At 45.4% G+C, this 20670-nt stretch overlaps 1 protein-coding gene across 1 annotated transcript in view; it reads left to right on the forward strand.

Annotated features, from left to right (window-relative positions):
• Window positions 1-20670, forward strand: part of CSMD1 (CUB and Sushi multiple domains 1) — a 5088256-nt gene that overhangs the window by 2129174 nt on the left and 2938412 nt on the right. Inside the window, exon 7 of the mRNA XM_069235813.1 lies at window positions 15188-15265. Within this exon, the coding sequence (XP_069091914.1) occupies window positions 15188-15265 (78 nt within the window). The remainder of the gene's footprint in view (window positions 1-15187; window positions 15266-20670) is intronic.

A 20670-nucleotide genomic window follows, 5' to 3' on the forward strand; every position in this document is an offset into this window, starting at 1 on the left:
ATTTGCATACTTGTCACATAGAAAGACAATGTGAATACCATTCTTCTTTACCATCCCTCTGTCTACTTAGCTATTAGTATGAAAAAAGAAGAACCCAAATGAACTTAATCGCCCTCAAGAGAAGATAAATCATTAAAGGAAAAGAATGATGTGTCTTTCTCAGTGCTTACATACGAATTGTAAACAGATGTGGAGATTTGCAAAGGTATGTGAAAAATTACTTGCATGATAGGATAATAAATGCAGAAGGTATTTCTTTCTTAGGTATTGAGAGTCAATCAAACTGTGAAATTAGATGTTTCTTTATGGGATAAATAAATATAGATAATTAAGGCCCTCATTACAACCCTGGCAGTGACTGATAAAGTGGTGGTAATACCGCCAGCAGGCTGGTGTTAAGTACTGCCAAATTATGACTATGGCGGTGATAACTCTCATAGACAGCCAATGTACCACACCAACTGCCACAGTGGAAGCAGCAGTCACCACGGCGGTATCTGTCAACAGCCAGGCAGTAGACAAAGTATCGCCCACCACATCATGACACTGCAAACTGCCACCTTTTCTGGGGCGGTACCAATGCCAACAAAAGCCTGCCAGAAACAGAGCTCTGAAGTGAAAGGACTCACCATTGGATACACAGGGAAGAACCACGCCACCATGGAACCCGAACTGCAAGTTTTCCCTATGATCTTCTACGTTATGCTCTACCTGGAACACCAACGCCAACGAAGACGATGACGGTGAGTACAGGTGCATAGCACACAAGGGAAGGTGGGAGGAAATAAAGTGACACAAACACGCACGACACACACCTAACACACACACACCATACACACAACGAGCTGCACACATAAACCAATCACACAAAACACACGGTATAATAAAACACGGACCATAATACTGGAGTAACAACAATGCATTAGCATAGCAAAATCCACTACACAAACCAAATATATACAAGTGTCCATAAAGGGCCAATGCCCAGTTCAAAGTCATGAGGGCACATAAGGCCACAGGCACAGTCCAAGGCCCAACATTCTTCCTGACACAGCCAGAGAGAACACTGCAGGGGCATCATTTGCAAGTGGGAAGGCACCTCAGTGAGATGGGGGCACCTCAGCTGAACACAAGAATGTCCCCACTTGTTCTGGATGGGGCAACATGCCCATTGCTTTGTCCTGGGGAGTGCAAGGCCAGTCTCTGGAGTGGGTGACTTGCCCACTGCTTCTGGAGGGGGCAACATGCCCATTGCTTTGTCCTGGGGAGTGCAAGGCCACAGTTTCTGGAGTGGGTGACTTGCCCACTGGTTTTGGAGGGGGCAACATGCCCATTGCTCTCTGCTGGGGAGTGCAAGGCCACAGCCTCTGCAGCGGGTGACTTGACCACTGGTTCTGGAGGGGGAAACATGCCCATTACTTTGTCCTGGGGAGTGCAAGGCCACAGTTTCTGGAGTGGGTAACTTGCCCACTGGTTTTAGAGGGAGCAACATGCCCATTGCTCTCTGCTGGGGAGTGCAAGGCCACAGCCTCTGGAGCGGGTGACTTGCCCACTGGTTCTTGAGGGGGCAGCCCACACAGTAGCCCTTGGAGGGTGGCCTACATGGCATCCGCTGGCGGTGATGGCTGCACTGTGGTGGTGGTTGGAGGAGCCTCCTGGGCAGCTCTTGCACTCACTGATGGCTGCACTGTGGTGGTGGTTGAAGGAGTCTCCTGGACAGCCCCTGCACTCACTGATGGCTGCATTGTGGTGGTGGTTGGAGGAGTCTCCTGGGCAGCCCCTGCACTCACTGATGGCTGCATTGTGGTGGTGGTTGGTGGAGCCTTCTGGCCAGCCCCTGCACTCCCTGATGGCTTCACTTCCACAGCTGGCGGTGGGGCCCTGTGACAGCTGGTGGAGGTGGTGGAGGTGGCGGTGTTAGCCTGAGAGCTTCCTCTGGTGTAGAGTGCCTCGTATCCTTCTGTCCGTGGGTCATGGATCCCTTACCCTTCCTGGTAGAGGTGGATGGGCTCTTCTCCTCTCTGCCTGGTGGTGCAGGCTCCTTCCCCTTCTTCACAGCTGGTGTAGGCTCCTTCCCCTTCTTCACAGCTGGTGCAGGCTCCTTCCTCTTCTTCACAGATGGTGCAGGCCACTCCCTCTTCTTCACAGCAGGTGCAGGACTCTTCCCTTTCTTCCATGGTGGTGCTTGCTCCTTACCCTTCTGTGTTGAAGTTCTGGTGTCCTTACCACCGCGAGTTGGTGGTGCTACCACTGTCGCCGTGGACTGTTTGGCTGAGGTGTTGGGCTGTGTCCTTGGTACCCTGCCCATATGTGCAGGACGGGGGTAGGGAAGAGGTCAATATGGGAAAGGAAAAGATTTTTAGGGACATTGGGGTGGGAGGAGTGAGGAGTAATGGGAGTGGAGGATGAGGGAGTGGTTGATGGAGGTGTATGTCTGCTGGATTTGGGTGCAGGTGCATGGGCTGTATGCTGATGTGAGGTAGATGGCTGTTGGGTGTCTGAGTGCTTGTGTTTGTGTTTGTGTACTTTAGGAGGGAGGCAGACACGGTGGGAGAGGACACAGGGGACGTGTGCATGGAAGTTGCGGAGGTGTCTGTCAGTGAGGTGTGTGTTCTGCTTGGTGTGGTGATGCTGGTAGTGGATGTTGATGTAGTGCATGCAGGTGTGAGCATGGACGTGACTGGGAGGAAGGTGGAGGAGGGGAAGACAGTGGAGGCAGCGGATGTTGTCGGGTCTGCAACAGTATAGTGTTTGTGTGTGTGCCTGTGGGATGAAGTGTGGTGCTTGTGTTTGCCTGTGCCACTCCTGTGTGTTGCCTTGTGTGCATGCTCATCTGTGTGTGTGCTTGGAATGGGTTGGGGTTGAGGAGAATGGGACTGGGAAGTGGAAGTTGGAGGGGGGACGGTTGAAACAGGGACAATACCTGCCATCAGAGAGGAGGCTAGAACCAGAATTGATCTCTGTTGGGCCGCCAATCCACTGTGAATGCCCTCCAGGAATGCATTGCATTGCTGCATCTGCATTGCCCGCCCCTGGATGGCATTCACAATGGTTGACTGCCCTGCAGTGATGGATCTCAGGAGGTCAATAGCCTCCTCACTCAGGGCAGTAGGGCTCAAATGGGCAGGGCCTGAGGTGCCTGTGGTGAAGGAGATGCCCACCCTCCTGGGTGAGCGGGCACGGGCAACTCGCTGAGGGGCTACTGGGAGGACAGTGCTGGTACCGTGGCGGTGGCTCTTCCTGCAGCTGGGGTGGTCACAGTGGTGTCCACCACCACCAGGGACCTCCCATCGGAAGAGGTATCAGATTCTGTGTTGTCCCCTCCAGTCCCTGCCGTGGTGCTCCCCTCGCCCTCCGTCCCACTGGTTCCCTTTGCATCTGTGAACTCTGCCTCCAGGGTCATGTGGGCTGCAGCTCCCTCTGTCGCCGGTGCCCCTGCTCCTCCGCCAGATGATGCTAATGCACACAAGGACAGGATGACAAAACAAGAAAGGGGAGGAGAGAGACAAACCATACACTGGGCAATGACTGCCCCAACACAACCGTTGGCGTACACAGCACCCTCACACACAGGGAACAGGCCTGCGCACTATGCATTGCACTACCAGTGAAATGGCTAGTCACCAAGGCATGAGGAAGAGCACACACCGCCAACTGCAGCACACCTGAGACCCACGGAGCCCTGCCTGGAAGTGACTACTAACAAGCTAGGTTACCTGTATTTGCCATGCAAGCATTACCCTTCAGAGGACCCAAGTTGCAATGTCCGGCCTGGCCTTAGGGGCACCCACGAACACACAACCACAACCCAGAAACCACCCCACCAGCCAAACAAATGTTATGATACTGACTATACTCACTCTCTTGTGGCTGCTGTGATTCCCTCAAGTGCCCATCTAGCCTCAGGGTATGTCACCACCAGTATGAGGGCCATCAGGGGGGTCAGGGTCCGATGGGCACCCCTTCCTCGTTGGGAGGCCATTCACAGCTGGGCTGCCGTGGTCTTCTGTGCCCAGCGTCTCAGATCCTCCCACCGTTTCCGACAGTGGGTGCTCTGCCAGCCATAGACACCAAGGGTCCGCACCTCCTTGGTGATGGAATGCCATATTCCCTTCTTTTGATGGGCGCTGACCTGCATAGTCAATACAGACAGGAGAACACCATTAAACTGTCACACACATGGCCCACCATACCCATTTCCATCACCACTGGCACACACATTGCCAAGCGCATGGCATGTACACCACCAACAGATAATCCCCCCTTACACAATGCCTTCACACACAACTCCATGCATCCATTCCACATGCATCGTGCACACAGTGTACTCACCTGTTGGTCTGGAGGCCCATACAGCAGTCTGTACTGGGGTAGGATCCCAGGCACCAGTCGCTCCAACTTCTCTGAAGTGAAGACTGGAGTCCTTTCCCCAGTCACACGGGCCATGGTAGGTTCCAGACACAGGTAACAGCAGCACATGCAGTGTAGGTCTTCCCCTGTTGAAGATCAGGAAACAAGTGAGGAATGATTCAGAAAATTGCAGGCATTTCTGTGGCGGTGTACACTGTCCCCACCGGTGTACGTCCCCATTGGCCACTGTACTCCATAGGGCCCAATATTATCCACTGAGCAATTGCACGACGCCCAATTTCGGCGGAATTACCTCACTTCCAGCTGTCCCTCCACACAGGACAGGCGGTCACCATTTCAGGTGGGGGGTGTACAGGCCTATAAATAATTGCTGCGTCACAGGAAAAATAGGCACATAGTTTGAAAGTTACAATGTCCCAATACGTAATTACACAATGTGGACTGCTGTTGTGGTTTAGTTGTTCAAATTGTGACAGCCTACACACTCTTGTGTCCCTTAGATACCTACCGCTGCGGATGATTAGGAGATGGAGTCATACCCCCGTGTACAGATCCCTGGTGGACTTAGCTACATTGGAGGACAGGCAAATTACACTCACCTATAGACTGGACACGGCCACAATTCCAGAGGTGTGTGCCCAGTTGGAGCCTGATCTGATATCAGCTATCCGGCATACGACTGGGATCCCCCCTCTTGTGCAAGTTCTGTCAGTGCTCCATTTCCTGGCAACTGGTTCTTTCCAAGTGACAGTGGGCTTGACAGCAGGAATGTCACAGCCAATGTTCTCAATCGTGCTGGTAAGAGTCCGGTCTGCCATGTTAAAACACATGAGCAGTTTCATTGCTTTCCCCCAGGTGGAAGATTTGGCCACAGTGAAGGCTGGATTCTACGCAATTGGACATATCCCCAATATTATTGGTGCTATTGATGGGACACATATTGCGTCTGTCCCCCCGCCAGAATGAACAGGTGTACAGGAATCGTAAAGGTTTCCACTCCATGAATGTGCAGATGGTGTGCCTGGCGGACCAGTGCATCTCCCACGTCAATTCTAAATATCCTGGGTCAGTGCATGATGCCTTTGTCCTGAGGAATAGCAGTATCTCAAATGTGATGTCCCAACTACAGAAGCACAGGGTGTGGCTTATAGGTGAGCCTTGGTCCCAACCCGGTGTATGTTAGCGTATGCCTCTGATGTTAACCTAATAGGATAGTGTGTGGCTAAATGTTGTCCCTCAGCCTGCAGGTGACTCTGACTACCCAAACCAAGCGTGGCTGCAGACCCCTGTGAGGAATGCCAGGACAAGGGCTGAAGAACGTTATAATGAGGCACATGGGCAAACCAGACGGATCATTGAGGGGACCTGCGGCCTCCTGAAGGCCAGGTTCAGGTGCCTCCACCTGAGAGGTGATCCCTGTGTTACTCACCCAAGAAGGTCTGCCAGATAGTAGTGGAACGCTGCATTTTGCACAACCTGGCCCTCAAAGGCCATGTACCTTTTCTGCAGGAGGAGGTGACTGGAGATGCCCCTGTGGCAGCAGTGGACTCTGAGGACAGTGAGGATGAGGCGGCTGAGGATGAGGATATGGATAACAGAACATCAGTTATCCGTCAATACTTCCAATGACACACAGGTGAGACAGTACAACTTCACATTTCCATGGCTATTGGTATATTTTGTGTGGCAGTGGCATGTTGCCATTACCTCTACTGTTACCTCTACTTACTGTAATCTATGGATTATTTTACAGATGTTGGTGATATGACAGCAATGTCCTGATGAGATCACTACACCCAGCTACAGGTCATTCTTTCTATGCTCTCACTATGTACAGTTCATTTGCAATGGATGTAGCTGTTACCATCAATACAAATTTTCAATACATAAAATACTAGGAGTCCAGTTTTTTCCAAGGGTGTTGATTGTAGTACTAAGAAATAGAGGGGAAAGTGCAATGGAAAGGTGTGATGATTGAGGAAAGACCAGGGTATTGTTCCAGTCTGTTCGTAGTACAGGTGCAGTGTCCAAGAGGCCATAGGAAAGGGAGCAATGGTAGTTCAAGGTGTCCACGATTCTCTGCCATAGCTCCATCCTCCTTGCAATGGAAATCTGCTGTACCTGTGCTCCAAAGAGTTGTTGCACTCACCAGGGACCACGGCTCCAGTGCAGGTAGCAGGATCAGAGACTGGCACTAGTTCCAAAGTGGTTCTGGAAGTCGATCCAATAGTTTCTTACTTTTTGCACCAGAACCCACTCCAAAGGGCCCAGGAACTGGGTTTGGCACCACTTGGCAGGTCTGGACTCTCAGCAAGAGGGCAAGGGTGCTGGCAGGTGAAGTGTTTGATGTCCCTGAGACTTCTTAACAGGAGGCAAACTCAGTCCAAGCCCTTGGAGAACCTTTGGAAGCAGGACGTAGAAAGCCAAGTCCAGTCCTTTCTCTCCCAGGACAGAAGCGGGAAACAGCAGGCCAGCACAACAAAGCAACAGGCAGAGTGGCAGTCCCTCCTACACCATCCAGCTCTTCTTCCTGGCAGAATTGCCTCAGTTCAGAAGGATTCTAACTGTCTGGTGCCAGAGGTCCAGTACCTATACATATTCCTGTCTATGAAATTGTTACACTTCAAAGAGAAGTCTTTGTAGTGCCCAAGACCCTGCCTTTTCCTGCCCTGGTCCCAGACACACTCCAGGGGTTGGAGCCTGCTTTGTGTGAGGACAGGCACAGCCCTATTCAGGTGCTAGTGTCAGTTCCTCCCACCACTTAAGCTCAAGAATGCCCATCAGCCTGGTGATGGGCCATTAGGATATGCAGGAGACACCTCAGCTCCCTCTTTGTCACTGTCTAGTGTGAATGCACAAGCAGTCCAACTGTCATCCTGACCCACATGTGTTTTAGCAGACAGAAAAAGGCACAGAAATGTTAAGCAACAAAATGCCCACTTTCTAAAAGTGACATTTTCAAACTTACAATTCATAAACAAACTTCACTAAAAGATGTATTTGTAAATTGTGAATTCAGAGACCCCAAACTCCAAATCTCTATCTGCTCCCATTGGAAAACTACACTTGAGAGATTTTTCAAGGTAATTCTCATGTTACCCTAGGGGAGAGATAGTCCTTGCAATTGTGTATAACTGATTCAGCAGTATTTCACTATCAGGACATGTAAAACACACTAGCATATGTCCTACTTTTTACATAAACTGCACCCTACCCATGGGCTGCTTGGGGCCTACTTTAGGGGTGACTTACATGTAGTAAAAGAAAACGGTTTTGAGCCTGGCAAGTGGGTGCACTTCCCAGCTCAACATGGCAGTTCAAAACTGCACACCAAGACACTTCAGTGGCAAGCCCACAAGTAGCATTTGATATACAGGCCATGGACACTTTACTAGGGACTTTTTAGTAAATCAGATATGCATATCATGGATAGACCAATCACCAATACAATTTGGACAGGGAGCTCTAGCACTTTAGCCCTCATCAGCAGTGGTAAACTGCCCAGAGTCCTAAAGCCAACAAAACACATCTGAAAAAAATCAGAGGAAGAAGACATACAGTTTGGGAATAGCCCTATGACAAGGGCCATGTCCAACACAGTCCTTGTAGCAGCACAATAGTCTTTCTTCCTGACAGAGGATTCACAGTTCCAGAAGTATACTAAAGGGTTGGTATCTGAGGTCCTTCTTTGTACCCTTGTGCCCTGGTTCTGGCTTCAATGTGCACACAATTACCTGCCTCCAAGCTGGCTGAGGTGACAATGCAAGTTTGTTAGGCCCTTTGTGTGAAGGCAGAGCACCTGCTATTCGGGTGTAAGTCGGACTGTGCTAAGCTCTGCCCCCCATCCTGACAGCAGATGGCCCACTTAGGCAAGCCTAATTGCTATATTGTTTGACTGTCTGGAGGGAATTCACAAAGTCTAATGGTCAGTTATACCAAGTCATGTTTGCCAAAAAACCTTGCTTTATCACTAAATGGGACTTTTTGCCCCAATTCTAATTCCAAAGACACCAAACATCAACTGGTTATCTTTTCACATTTGGAAGTTACACTTATGAAATGTAATAAGGCAACTCCAATATTCTCCTACAGGAGAGATAGGTCTTGCTGTATTAAACAATACATTTAAGAGTTTTTCAGTACCTGGGTATGTAAAACTTAGGAGTACATGTCCAACGTTTTAAATACACTGCACCCTGTCCTTAGGGCTGTCCAAGGCTTACCTTAGAAATGACCTGTATGTATTAAAAAAGAAGGGTTGGGCCTTGCAAAAGGTTTACTTTGACAGGATGACATGGCATTTTAAAACTGCACACACAGATTGCAATGACAAGCCTAAGACATGTTTAAAAGGCTACTCAAGTGAGTGGCACAGTTAGTGCTGCAGGCTTCTAGTAGCATTTAATTTACAGGACCTGGGTACATGGAGTACAATTTATCTAGGGACTAACAAGCATATTAAATATGCCAATTTGATATAAGCCAATGTAACATGTTTTAGGGCGAGAGCATTTGCACTTCAGCACTGGTTAGTAGTGGTGAAGTGCCCAGAGACTAAAGAACAATAAAATAGATTCAGCAAATTGGAGGAGAGGCAAAATGTTGGGGAAGACCACCCTAGGTTTGACAGGTATAACACATCCCAGCAACAATGTAAAAATATGTTGAGCATCTTAAAGGTTAAAATATCTAACATCTCTGATAAAGCATTGTCCATCTCAAACCTCCAATATTCAAGCAGCATATTGAAATGCAAAATCACCAGACATCTTGATGTGTATGTAGAACAGATTCTCATCACACATCACACATCACTAGTCAGGTGTCTGGCCATCTCTAGACACAGAATTAGAACCCACAAACATCAGAGAAGAACTTCTCTTCAGTACTGACAAAGGTTATCAAGTCCCTCTGATCATTTCTGATCTTTCAGAGGCCTATGAAATGATTAACAACATTTTAGTGTGCAGCTATGAGGAATGGGCGGGTGCATTTATGATGTCCCTTGAATGGTTTCATTTTTTCATAAGTGGAATCAAAAGGTATGTCTAATTTCTTCTGTTCTAACTTAATATGAAGTAGAATGAAAACTTCTGCAATGGCTTCCATTTCTCTGTGTCTTTTCAATAACTGCATGTTCACCTTGGCTCACATATTTGAACACTATCAAGAAACAAGCAATGTCAAAGCCAAAATGTCGGGACTGTGTAAGATGTATTTTTGAAAACATATGCAATATGTTTTAAAACTGGAAAGGTAATCAAAACACTAGTTGCTCTTGTAAATATATTGGTATTTAGGCATACTGTAAAACATTTTACCCTACTGCAATGCTTGGATATACCAGAAAACTAAAAAGACTTGAAACTGGAAAAGGCCACACCCAAATGGAACAATTACCTGCTGACTTGGCCAGTATTACGCAGTGCATGTTTGCCGGTATTAAGTGAACACCAAGATTCAGCACTTCATAAAAAATGGCAGAAGGATCATTTATAAAAAGAACAATTAGAAAGGGGTGTTTCTCTGGAAATAAAACCTTTCAAGGCAGTGAGATATACAACAACCTAGTGAAATGAGTGGAGTAACATAACCCACATCCAGGTAAAATAACTTACAGTGCAAAGAAAGGAAGAGGGAGACCCCAAGTCAGCATAACAATAAGTGGGAAAAGAAAGGCAGATGTGGAGCTCAGAAATACTCTGGCACCTAAAAAAGGCTACAGTGCAGTAATGCAAAATACTGCAGCAACACAGAGCAATATAATACCACTGATGAGTGTGGTGGCATAATGTGAAATGATGAAGGGCCCCCCTGCAGAATGCCTCCAATATCTGCAGAGTCTCCCATATATCATAGAAATTCATTGGCCTTGGGCAGAATGGGGCTTCTATATGAAAAGCACTAGGTAAAAATGGTATGGGTATTGTACCTCCTATAAGAGAATACATATATGGGCAAGTATAATTAATCACAAACTATAGAGTGGGGTACTTATGACAGTATGCCAAGGTCCACTGTGTAAATCAATTAAATGAAGCTACCATAGCACACAAATATAGAAGTCCAAAAGTAAAAGTGTAAGTCCATCACAAAGAGTTCTGTAGGCAGTAGTTTCAAAACAATATGTTTATTGAGTCATAGGAAACTCTGTGTACTCCAGTACATGTTACAATAACAACCAGCCGTCACATGTTTCATCACGGGAAGGGACCCTCTCAAGCCTTCAAGCACATAAAGCCAAATAAATATAAAAAAATAAGGTGTATTCTATACACTACAAAGTTCCAATGTAAGCGATAGAGCAATACAATTCCCATGATTCAAAAGGAGGATTGTGAGTAGATGTAAGTTACATGTCATGCCGGTCCAAAAGTGATAATGAAAGGGGCCCATAGAAAAAGAAGACCTGTGAAACCATAAGTAAAAGGCAGAGAAGAAAAGGTACCAGATGTGGGTAAAAACCGAAGACCAAATTACACCCTAACATGTAACCAGGACAATTGTGCACACACGAGGGTCAAAATAGTAAAGTCTGAAAGGCAAGACCATAAGTACATAAAGTAAATGAAAAGAAAAACTAACCTAACGTGAAACGTGTTGAGTAACAAATCTGAGTAGAGAACAGCAAGTAAATGCAGACCTAGTAAAGAAATGTGAAGAACATTAATAGATACCAGAGAAGATAATTCACATAACCAGTATGTAAGACGGGACCAACCTAAGTAAGTCTTGAAAAGGACGAACACGTAGTAAAGTAGTTTGAAGTGTTAAATCCTATGGTAGGGATCGAAAGGTTGCACAAGTAATCATAAAAGATAAAACTAGATGAATAAAAGTTAAGTAAAGTAGTGTAATTCTATAGACCACCCAGACACTGTCCAATAATGCAGTGGCACAATGCATATAGGGCCTAAACTACTATTAAGTAGGTAAGATTAATGCAACAATGATTTTTAAGAAAGAAATACATTTGGTAGGCTGAAATAAGAGGAAACACTGTTGTGGGTCAGACAGTCCATATGTAAGAAGACTAAAAGACTGTGTGACTTTTAGAAGATTAGTAGTACCCCTTAGGACATTGCATGATGAGTAATTATTAATTGACCTAGGAAAATTGTCTGGGTGTTATATATATATATATATACATATATATATTTATATATACATATATTTATGTATATATACATGTGTGTAAAAGCTAAGATTACAGAGATGTTATAGTTAGGAAATAGAAATAAAAAAAACATAAATATTCAAAGGTTAGAGGGACGTAATACTTAGGTTTTCAATATATACTCAAGTAACTATACCTTGAACCCCAAGGTAAACAATAACTCGCTCACCCGCAACACAAAGATTTTCTTCATTAATTTGAATGCTTATGCTTCATTTATATTTTTAATAGCATTATAGAAGTTGTCATGAGTGCTGTAATATGTGTGGGAATTAGTAGTGTATGGTGAGGGCTCTAGGTGTAGTTACTTAGGGCGCAAATTATTGTTACTTGAAATAACTTGAACTGCTGAATTTCTATGGTTTTGTACTAGTAAATTCAGAACCTAGCTATAACGTCCCTCTAACCTTATTTATTTTTGTGCAGTGAATGTCTATGTTTTTTTTTTTACCAAAACTTGTTTTTTGAGTGTGTCTGTAAGTGGGTGCGTGAGTGGCTGAGTGGGTCTGTGAGTGGGTGCCTGAGGGTCCAAGTACATCTGTGAGTGTGTATGTGAGTGTCTGAGTGGATCTGTGAGTGATTGCATGAGTGTGTGAGTAGGTCTGTGAGTGGTTGTGTGAGTGTCTGTGTAGGTCTGTCAGTGGGTGTGTCCGTGTCTGAGTGGGTCTGTGAGTGGGTGTGTAAGCATCTGAGTGAGCCTATGAGTGGGTGCATGAGTGTCTGAGTGGGTCCGTGAGTAGGTGCATGAGTGTCTGAGTGCCTCTATGAGTATGTCCATGACTGTTTGAGTGGGTAGATGAATGGGGCAATGTGTTTTTTTTGTGTGTTGTTTCTGATATTCACTAATTCGTTGCAACACTACACAGAGGGCTCGCACTGGATATTGGGGTGGATTCGAGAATATCCATCTTGTGGTAAAAAAAACCTTCCTGTTTTTAAAACACATAACCTGCCACACCATCGCTTTCCCATTTTGTTAATATGGTCAGAGTACCTCCACCCTGACCTCTGATACCACCTTGCCTATTTGTTTCCACCTCATTTCAGCCCCAAAGACCATTCCTCATTTTACAAAATGGCAGGCACAACTTTTCAGATCAGGTTATGGCCAGTCAATGAGAGCATTCCTGTGGCTCAAAGGTACACGTATACTTTGCGAGTATATTCGCAAATTGTTTGTGCCTCCAGATATTTATATTTAGTTTTCTTTAAAAAACTACTGAACAAAAAGCACTCTTTCTGGACCATGAGCTTCCTTCATGCCAAAATTGGTGTAATTCCACCCAGCAGTTCATGTGTAGTTGTGTCTAAAATCCCTCTGGGAATTATAATTGGAAATGCACTTTATTGACCCCCCCCTTGTCCTCAGCTTCTGCTTGACAGATAATCCCTAAACTTCCCATGAAATCTGGCACCCATTTTTTTGGAAGATTTTGTGAAGATCCGATACAGGTTCCAAAGATATAGGCAAGTCGAAAAAAGCTTTTTCAATGGAAACATGGTCCTATGACAACCTACTGGTTACCACCATTATGATACATACATATATATATATATATAGAGAGAGAGAGGGAGGATAGATATAGATATATACATAATTTCCCCTACAACGTTTTGGCTTCCGCCTTCCTCAAGTAGTACAAGATGGCTGGCTCAGTGGCTGCACAGCTGACACTGCTGGATTTTCATAAAGCATCATGAGTGAAGATTCCGTTTGGAATGTGGAATTAATGCAGTCTTGAGAACTCTTTAGATATTCAGAAATCAAGTGGTATTGTCAGTGATGTTCAGTCCATCTGTTGTTTTCTTGTAATCCTTCATCTTCTAGTACATATATATAGAAAAGATAATGGCTCTACAAAAATAATGACACTGAAAAAATATATATAGAATGTAATCCCAACTGTTTCTGCCCACTGGGCAATTGGTCTAAATAAAGAACATTTTAGGCAAGTATCTTGCCACAATAATGCACAAGTGGGCAAATATAAGTCACCAATGCAATTATTAAACCACTGCTATCAATGTGCGTTACAATACAAAGCAACCCCATTTAAATAATAACATTTAAATAATAATTCAAGGAGAGGTTTAGCTTAGAAGCTCCTTGCTTTGGCGGGCAGTATTCACCAGGCTACCTGAATAAAAACAGTGAAAATAAATAGTGAAAACTCATATCATGGCCCGTATTTATACTTTTTGACGCTAAACTGCGCTAACGCAGTTTAGCGTCAAAAAGTTTAGCGCCGGCTAACGCCATTCTGAAGCGCCATGCGGGCGCCGTATTTATTGAATGGCATTAGCCGGCGCTAGCAGACCGGCACTGCCTGGTGTGCGTGGAAAAAAACCACGTACACCAGGCAGCGCCGGCGTTAGGGTGTCTTAAAATGGGGCAAGTCAGGTTGAGGCAAAAAAATCGCCTCCACCCGATTTGCGCCATTTTTAACGACGCCCAGACGCCATTTACATGACTCCTGTCTTAGTAAAGACAGGAGTCATGCCCCCTTGCCCAATGGCCATGCCCAGGGGACTTATGTCCCCTGGGCATGGTCATTGGGCATTGTGGCATGTAGGGGGGCACAAATCAGGCCCCCCTATGCCCCAAAAAAATATTAAAAAATTATACTTACCTGAATGTCCCTGGGATGGGTCCCTCCATCCTTGGGTGTCCTCCTGGGGTGGGCAAGGGTGGCAGGGGGGGTCCCTGGGGGCATGGGAGGGCAGCTGTGGGCTCATTTTGAGCCCACAGGTCCCTTAACGCCTGCCCTGACCCAGGCGTTAAAAAGAGGCGCAAATGCGGGGTTTTTTGCCCCGCCCACTCCCGGACGTGATTTTTGCCCGGGAGTATAAATACGACGCATTTGCGTCGCAGTCATTTTTTTAGACGGGAACGCCTACCTTGCATCTCATTAACGCAAGGAAGGCGTTCACGCAAAAAAATGACGCTCATTCCTCATACTTTGGCACTAGACGCGTCTAACGCCAAAGTATAAATATGGCGTTAGTTTTGCGCCGAATTTGCGTCGAAAAAAACAACGCTAATTCGGCGCAAATGGAGTATAAATATGCCCCCATGTCTTTAAAAATCAATTAAAACAGAACCTCAACATTACAAAATCAGCAACAAAAAAAACTTCAAATACAAAATATCATTCTCTTAAATGAACTGTCATCTTCTCATCTGATTTCCATCCATTCGGGATCGATGTATTGAAATCCACAATATTTTTAGATTCGAGTGTACATAGAGTACCAACTCTGTTGCCACCCCTGATGTTGTTCTCTATTCTGTTAATTACAAAAAATTGTACTAAATCACTGTTCTGAAAGTGCATATCGAAACAATCTCTGGCAATGCGATATTGATAATCATGATGTTTAAAGTAAAATCATGCTTGCTGTTTAAAAAAAGACATTATCACACAACAATCTTAATATTTTGTTACCGATACCTGGTCAAATATTTGATTTATACCTATAAAATATGATTATAATAAGTAGAAGTTGGAGGACCAGAATTGTGGAAGTAGGACACATTACAGTATTCTGCTACTTCACATGAACGTACTCGTAGTCAAGCAAAAGGTGTTTATCTCATTTACAACTATTCTAATGCCTTAAATGTGTTTTTTTTCATAGTGAAAAAGGCAATTGAACTGAAATCAAGAGGAGTCAAAATGATGCCCAGCAAAGACAGCAACCACAAGAACTCAGTCTGTAAGTCTCGCTACGCATTTCTGGTATTTGGCGATGGGAAACGATTGCTTTAAAAATATGCTTTTAGGTATTATTAGACTTATCTATTTTGAAAGACAACTCGTAAATTGTAACAGTGCCTTTAAATAACGACTTACACCTCAACACGACCGTGTGTGATTCACTTCTGTATAGAAATTATTATGAAAACATTTCATTACATTCAGTGTTTTAAAATGCCAGCCTGTATTTACCAAAACGAAGCACTAATGGGTGGTTCATAGTAGTGTCTCACATAGGTTCACTGTGATTTTGCCATATCTGCTCATGAACGCTCTTTTCTGACTAAACAAAAAATGGATACATTCACGGCAGCAACATTTACAACTGATTTGAATTGGTTGGAGTAATCTGCTTATCCGCGTAGGTATATCATTCGTGGATATATGCACCCTCCCATACTGAACAGCCAAATAAACAGTCATGCACTTGTATAAATGTACGTATTTCAGAAAGTGGCATTTCACCCAGGAACGCTGCATACAACAAAGAATGCTATTCAAAAGGATGTTAGAAGCATAGTTCTGGTAGGATTTCATAATGTTACATACTTAAAAGTTAATACTTATCCTGCATATTTACACTAAAGTAACACTTCCCGTCAAGTTGCACTCTATGAGCTCGTCAAAAGCGAATATTGCTAGAGTCAGTGAAATGAAAACCACTTTTTAGGTCTCAGAACCTCATGGTACAACTAAGCACAACATACTGCACATAATATGCAACACACTAACACAGCAAACAGGAAGATGCTTTTGTTCTGCCCTCCGTAGCTACTCTGGCTTAATTGAGTGATCCCCCTTTCGTCATTGTTTGGCTCGGTTGTCTTTCAACATGTGGGCCCAGCCCAGACATGTTACCGATTAATACTTTTTTACCGTTATGTTGAACAATGGTTAAAAAAAAAAGTTATCATTTTATTGTAGCTACAGTTCTTAGTCTTGGATTTCACATAAAATGTAGTTGTAGATTGATGCTTAAAAATTACGGCAGCTGCTTAAAGTAATCGAAAGTGGGAACTGCAGCACCCAAAAACCAACTAACCGCACCCATAGTTGGTCTCATGTGAGCAGGCAGCGCGTCATTTTATTTATCCTTTCTGTATGGCAACCTTATTCTATAGCTATGGACGATACTATACAAGTGCGTCAGTCGATCTTGAATTTAGAGTAATACTTATTGTCTATTTATTAACTACAAGTGTTTACTTTGAGCTGGTGGTTGCCGTGGAGAGAACCGGCACTTATTTTTGAGGGATGACACTTTTTCTGCCTCAAGCATTTACAAAAGGCTCATATGGGAAAGGCGGAGGAAGAGAAAGACGAAAAAGCTTCAACAAGGGAGAAAGCAGAAGGCTGCAGCAGTGAGCTGGAGGGGCAGGGAGTGGCTGTAAATGGATTAAAGAGGTCTGAGTTGGATTCGGGATTATGCTGCCTCAGTATTCCTCCCTCACACATTTAATTACAGCAGCCACGTGTTTCAGAGGAGACCTTTGGACAATGGCAAGTTTTCTTTTTTTAAATCGAGCACTGACAACAACCATCAAATAATGTTCTGCAGTGGTCCAGAAGGTTTGTCGGTGGCTTACAAGCAGTTTTCACAGTCCTGCTTGGCCAAACCCATCAGTTCCATGTGCTGAAGCCATCGCTGATGATTGCAGCATGTCAGGGGTCTGGGAATAATCATAAATCGAAGAAAGCCTTGCTAAATGACTCTAGCAGAATTTGAAGTCACATGGTCAACAGAGATGTCTCGACTGTCGACACTCTACGGAATCAGTAAACGTGTTTTTAGGGTGCAAACTATATAGTCAGACTCTGTATGTACTATGGAGAGGTTGGAGAAGATCACTTGCCAGACACAACTTAGCACTCTGTACGCTACCTCGAGACAACCTGCAGTGGTCTGCAGTGCATTGAAGGGGGATGGTGCGTGTTCTGAACAATTATTTCTGAAAGTGTTTACCTTATGTAAAGATTCACGGCATGCTTAGCAGTTCTTGTTGCTAAAGACTGGGCTTTATGAGTTTACACTATGTACAGCAAGACGGAAATAGCAGACATACGACCCAGCTACCTACACAAACACACACATATATACATACATACATATATATATATATATATATATATATATATATATATAATGTGCCATATCTATATTATGTGCCACATCATACATAGCAATCAGCTGACACGTGCAGGGGGTTTCAACAGTGCGTGTGCCCTCTATCAATCCCCAGCCCCTCCTTGTCTCTTTATGCATGATCTATCTGTAAGACAAGTGATTTCATCACTCCAGCTGCAGACATTTCAGTCTCATTTTGAGGTTGACTAAAGTTTGATCTATGGCACAAGGGCACTGCAATTATATTTCTGAAAACATGAACTTCTGTACCTCTGCTGAGTGACCTAAGTGCTTCGAGATGCATCCTGGTTTCAAGAGATAGTGCATGAAAGTTTTGTTTTACTGAACTACCTTTTTCCTGAATTAGCCTTGATTCCTCGCCATGTAGCTATTTTTCAGTAACTAGGGTCCTATCAATAGTGCAACAGGTAAAGAGATGCCAGAACCTAGGGGCCCAGCTATTGCTGTATATTAGCACCAAGCATGGGGAATGCTGTTCCATTTTCCTTGCTTGCAATGAGGTCACTCGCATTCCTGCTACATCCCTATCCCAGGAAGTGTTAGCTTCTCCAGCTACTCTTGCCTTGCCTAGCACTGCTCTGGCATTTCAGGACAGGGGCAGTTCATGTTTCAGGCTCCAGAATCTTCCTTCTGACACTTGACAATCTTTGGAAGGCAATGGAAGTGTGTAAGGATGGTTGGCGGGATGTATGAACAATGCCACACTGTTGTGATGTTACCTCCTTAAAGTCTCCCCTTTTGGGCACTATACTATGGCGTCAACACCTTGGTAAGATAGAATCTGGGGAGATAAGGTTTCTAGTATGTTGGGAGGTGAAATCTGGTGGAGCCGTCAGGGAAGGACGTTGTCGTCGCTGTTCCCAGAGATTGTGTCACAGGCATATTTGACTAAAGGAAAGTCATACTTTAAAGGATATTGTGCAGACGATTCTTTAGAAAATTGGTGACGAGCTGTCTCAACTGATCCTGACACACAGAAGAATACATGTTGTTTCATCCCCACGGTTTCTACTGGTTTGCCATAGTTGCGCACCTCAACAGTGAACATACCTGCTACCCACTGACTCCACAAGTAAATATTGTAATTTCACTCTATTTTGGGCAACTTAACTCAGTATTGCACTCTGGGAGATGAGCACCGAGGGTGTCACAAAAGTAGTGAGGCTTTTTCTATCAGGATGCAAAGGGACCTGATGGCATGCAGCAGTTAAATCAAGTGTGGTAAATCATTTCACAGCGTTGGTAAGTAATAGCATGTCACTAATCCTAGGTCAAGAAAACTGATCACCAAAATGCTTTTGTTGCGATCTCTAATGATGCCGCCCATTCTGATGACTCAGTTTGTAATTTCATAAGTTCTTTCTCCACATCATTCTTCACTGGAAAATTAATGGTTCTGTCCTTATGTATACAAGGTTTGCTTGGGGCTTCAACTGAATTTTGTCTTGGAAACTTGATTGTAATAGTGTTAGAAATTGAGTTTCTGGTTGGCTAGGGTGTTACCTCAGCCAGGCAGAACCTACCCACTCTAGTCAGGGTTAGGGAGTTACACGTCCAAGATAACCCCTGGTAGCTTGGCACGAGCAGTCAGGCTTAACCTGGAGGCAATGTGTAAAGCGTTTGCACAACACACAACACACGTGAGGCAAAATGTACACCACAAAGTAAACACAACACTGAGCTATGTAAAAATAATCTGTATTGCACAAAACATAATTAGACCAACATTACACATGAATAATACCCTGCTACCTTAGCAGTTGTCAGAATGTTACACAAGTTACTAATACTCTGCAGAAATATGCAGTTGTCACATTAGAACACATCAGTGCTCAGGATTATAGTAAAAGGTATATGCACTTGTCATGAACAATTTCTAAATACCCATAAAAGGAACCTTAGAGAATATACCACAAGTCATATAATTACATATCAGCTAGACATGCCCATAAAAGGAACATAAGCACATATATGTAGAAACAGTAACCAGGTAGGGAATAGTAAGCATCTACAAGTCTGTATTAGGCTCGTAGAGCCTAGTTTTCCTAAAGGGTACCTGGTTCCTGGTAGAAGCGGCACTTCCAGTGCCTAGAGGTGAACCCGGGGGCCCCCGGCGCTCCTGTGCGCAACACAGGGGCCACGCGGTGTCTGTGGGTGAGGGGGGCGATCAGCGCCCTCTCCCTGGTGTGTAGAACAGGCCCCTCTGGTGACCTGTGATCCTGGTGGGGCCCCCTGGGCCTCAGATGGCCCTCTCCCGAGAGGGGGGGGGCGAAAGCCACAAGAGTCGAGTGGTGGGGGCGATCGCGCCCCTAGCGCAGGGACCGGGGGCAAGGGAACTCCCTTCCCTCCCCGCGTCCTGCTCAGGGGGGAGGCAGCCGCCCTTGTCCACGGCGCGGCTGCCAAACAGAACGGAGAGGAGCAGGGGCCTCCGATGAGGCTTCCGTCCTGCTCCCTGATGCAGCCGCACCCGATCTGGTGTGCGCTCCGCGGTTAAGCCTGACCTGGGCTGTTCCGTGGGGCAGGCACCAAGGATGGTGCCTGCCTGTGCCCCGGGGGTGCGTCAGAAAGCGCGCTGCGCCCCGGGGGCACGATTGGAGCATACTCGCTCCGGCCTTGGTCCTTTGTTTGGGGTGCCCCAGGGGCACGGAGAACAGCACGTTCCTCGCACTGGTTACTAATACGACCCCCCGGGTTGCGGCGGTGAATTCGGGGAACTAAAACAAAGTACACTTCACTGAGCTAAAGACAATCTTGCAGCCTGGGCAGCGGAGGTGATTTACACGGCAGAAAAGTGCTCCTCCAAAGCGTGGGGGGAACTCTCATAAGCCCGGGCTGCGGCGGTGATTTCAGGAAACCAAAACAAAGTGCTTTTTACAGCGCTTAAAGCCAACAGAGATCAGTGCAGGGGTCAGGGGCACAGCACCCTGCCCCTGGGAGCAACCAGGAGCCAAAGGAGCACAGGGCTGGTGGGCCCAACTACAGACCAGCACAAGGGGTGCAGATGGTGGCAGTTCCTCCTAGTGACCAGGCAGTTCACAGGTCAGCACAACAGCAGCAGTCCAAGGTGGTTTCCTGGTGAGTCCATTCATCAGCGTTCTGTGTCCAGTTTCAAGTTCCAAGAATGTTCAAATTGTGGGGAAAATTCCCCTGTACTTATACTGGGTTTACAATGTGTCTTACAATGGTAGGGGAGAGGAGATTCCAGCCAGTTACAACTG

The sequence above is a fragment of the Pleurodeles waltl genome, chromosome 5 (genome assembly GCF_031143425.1).
Source record: "Pleurodeles waltl isolate 20211129_DDA chromosome 5, aPleWal1.hap1.20221129, whole genome shotgun sequence".
NCBI lineage: Eukaryota > Metazoa > Chordata > Amphibia > Caudata > Salamandridae > Pleurodeles > Pleurodeles waltl.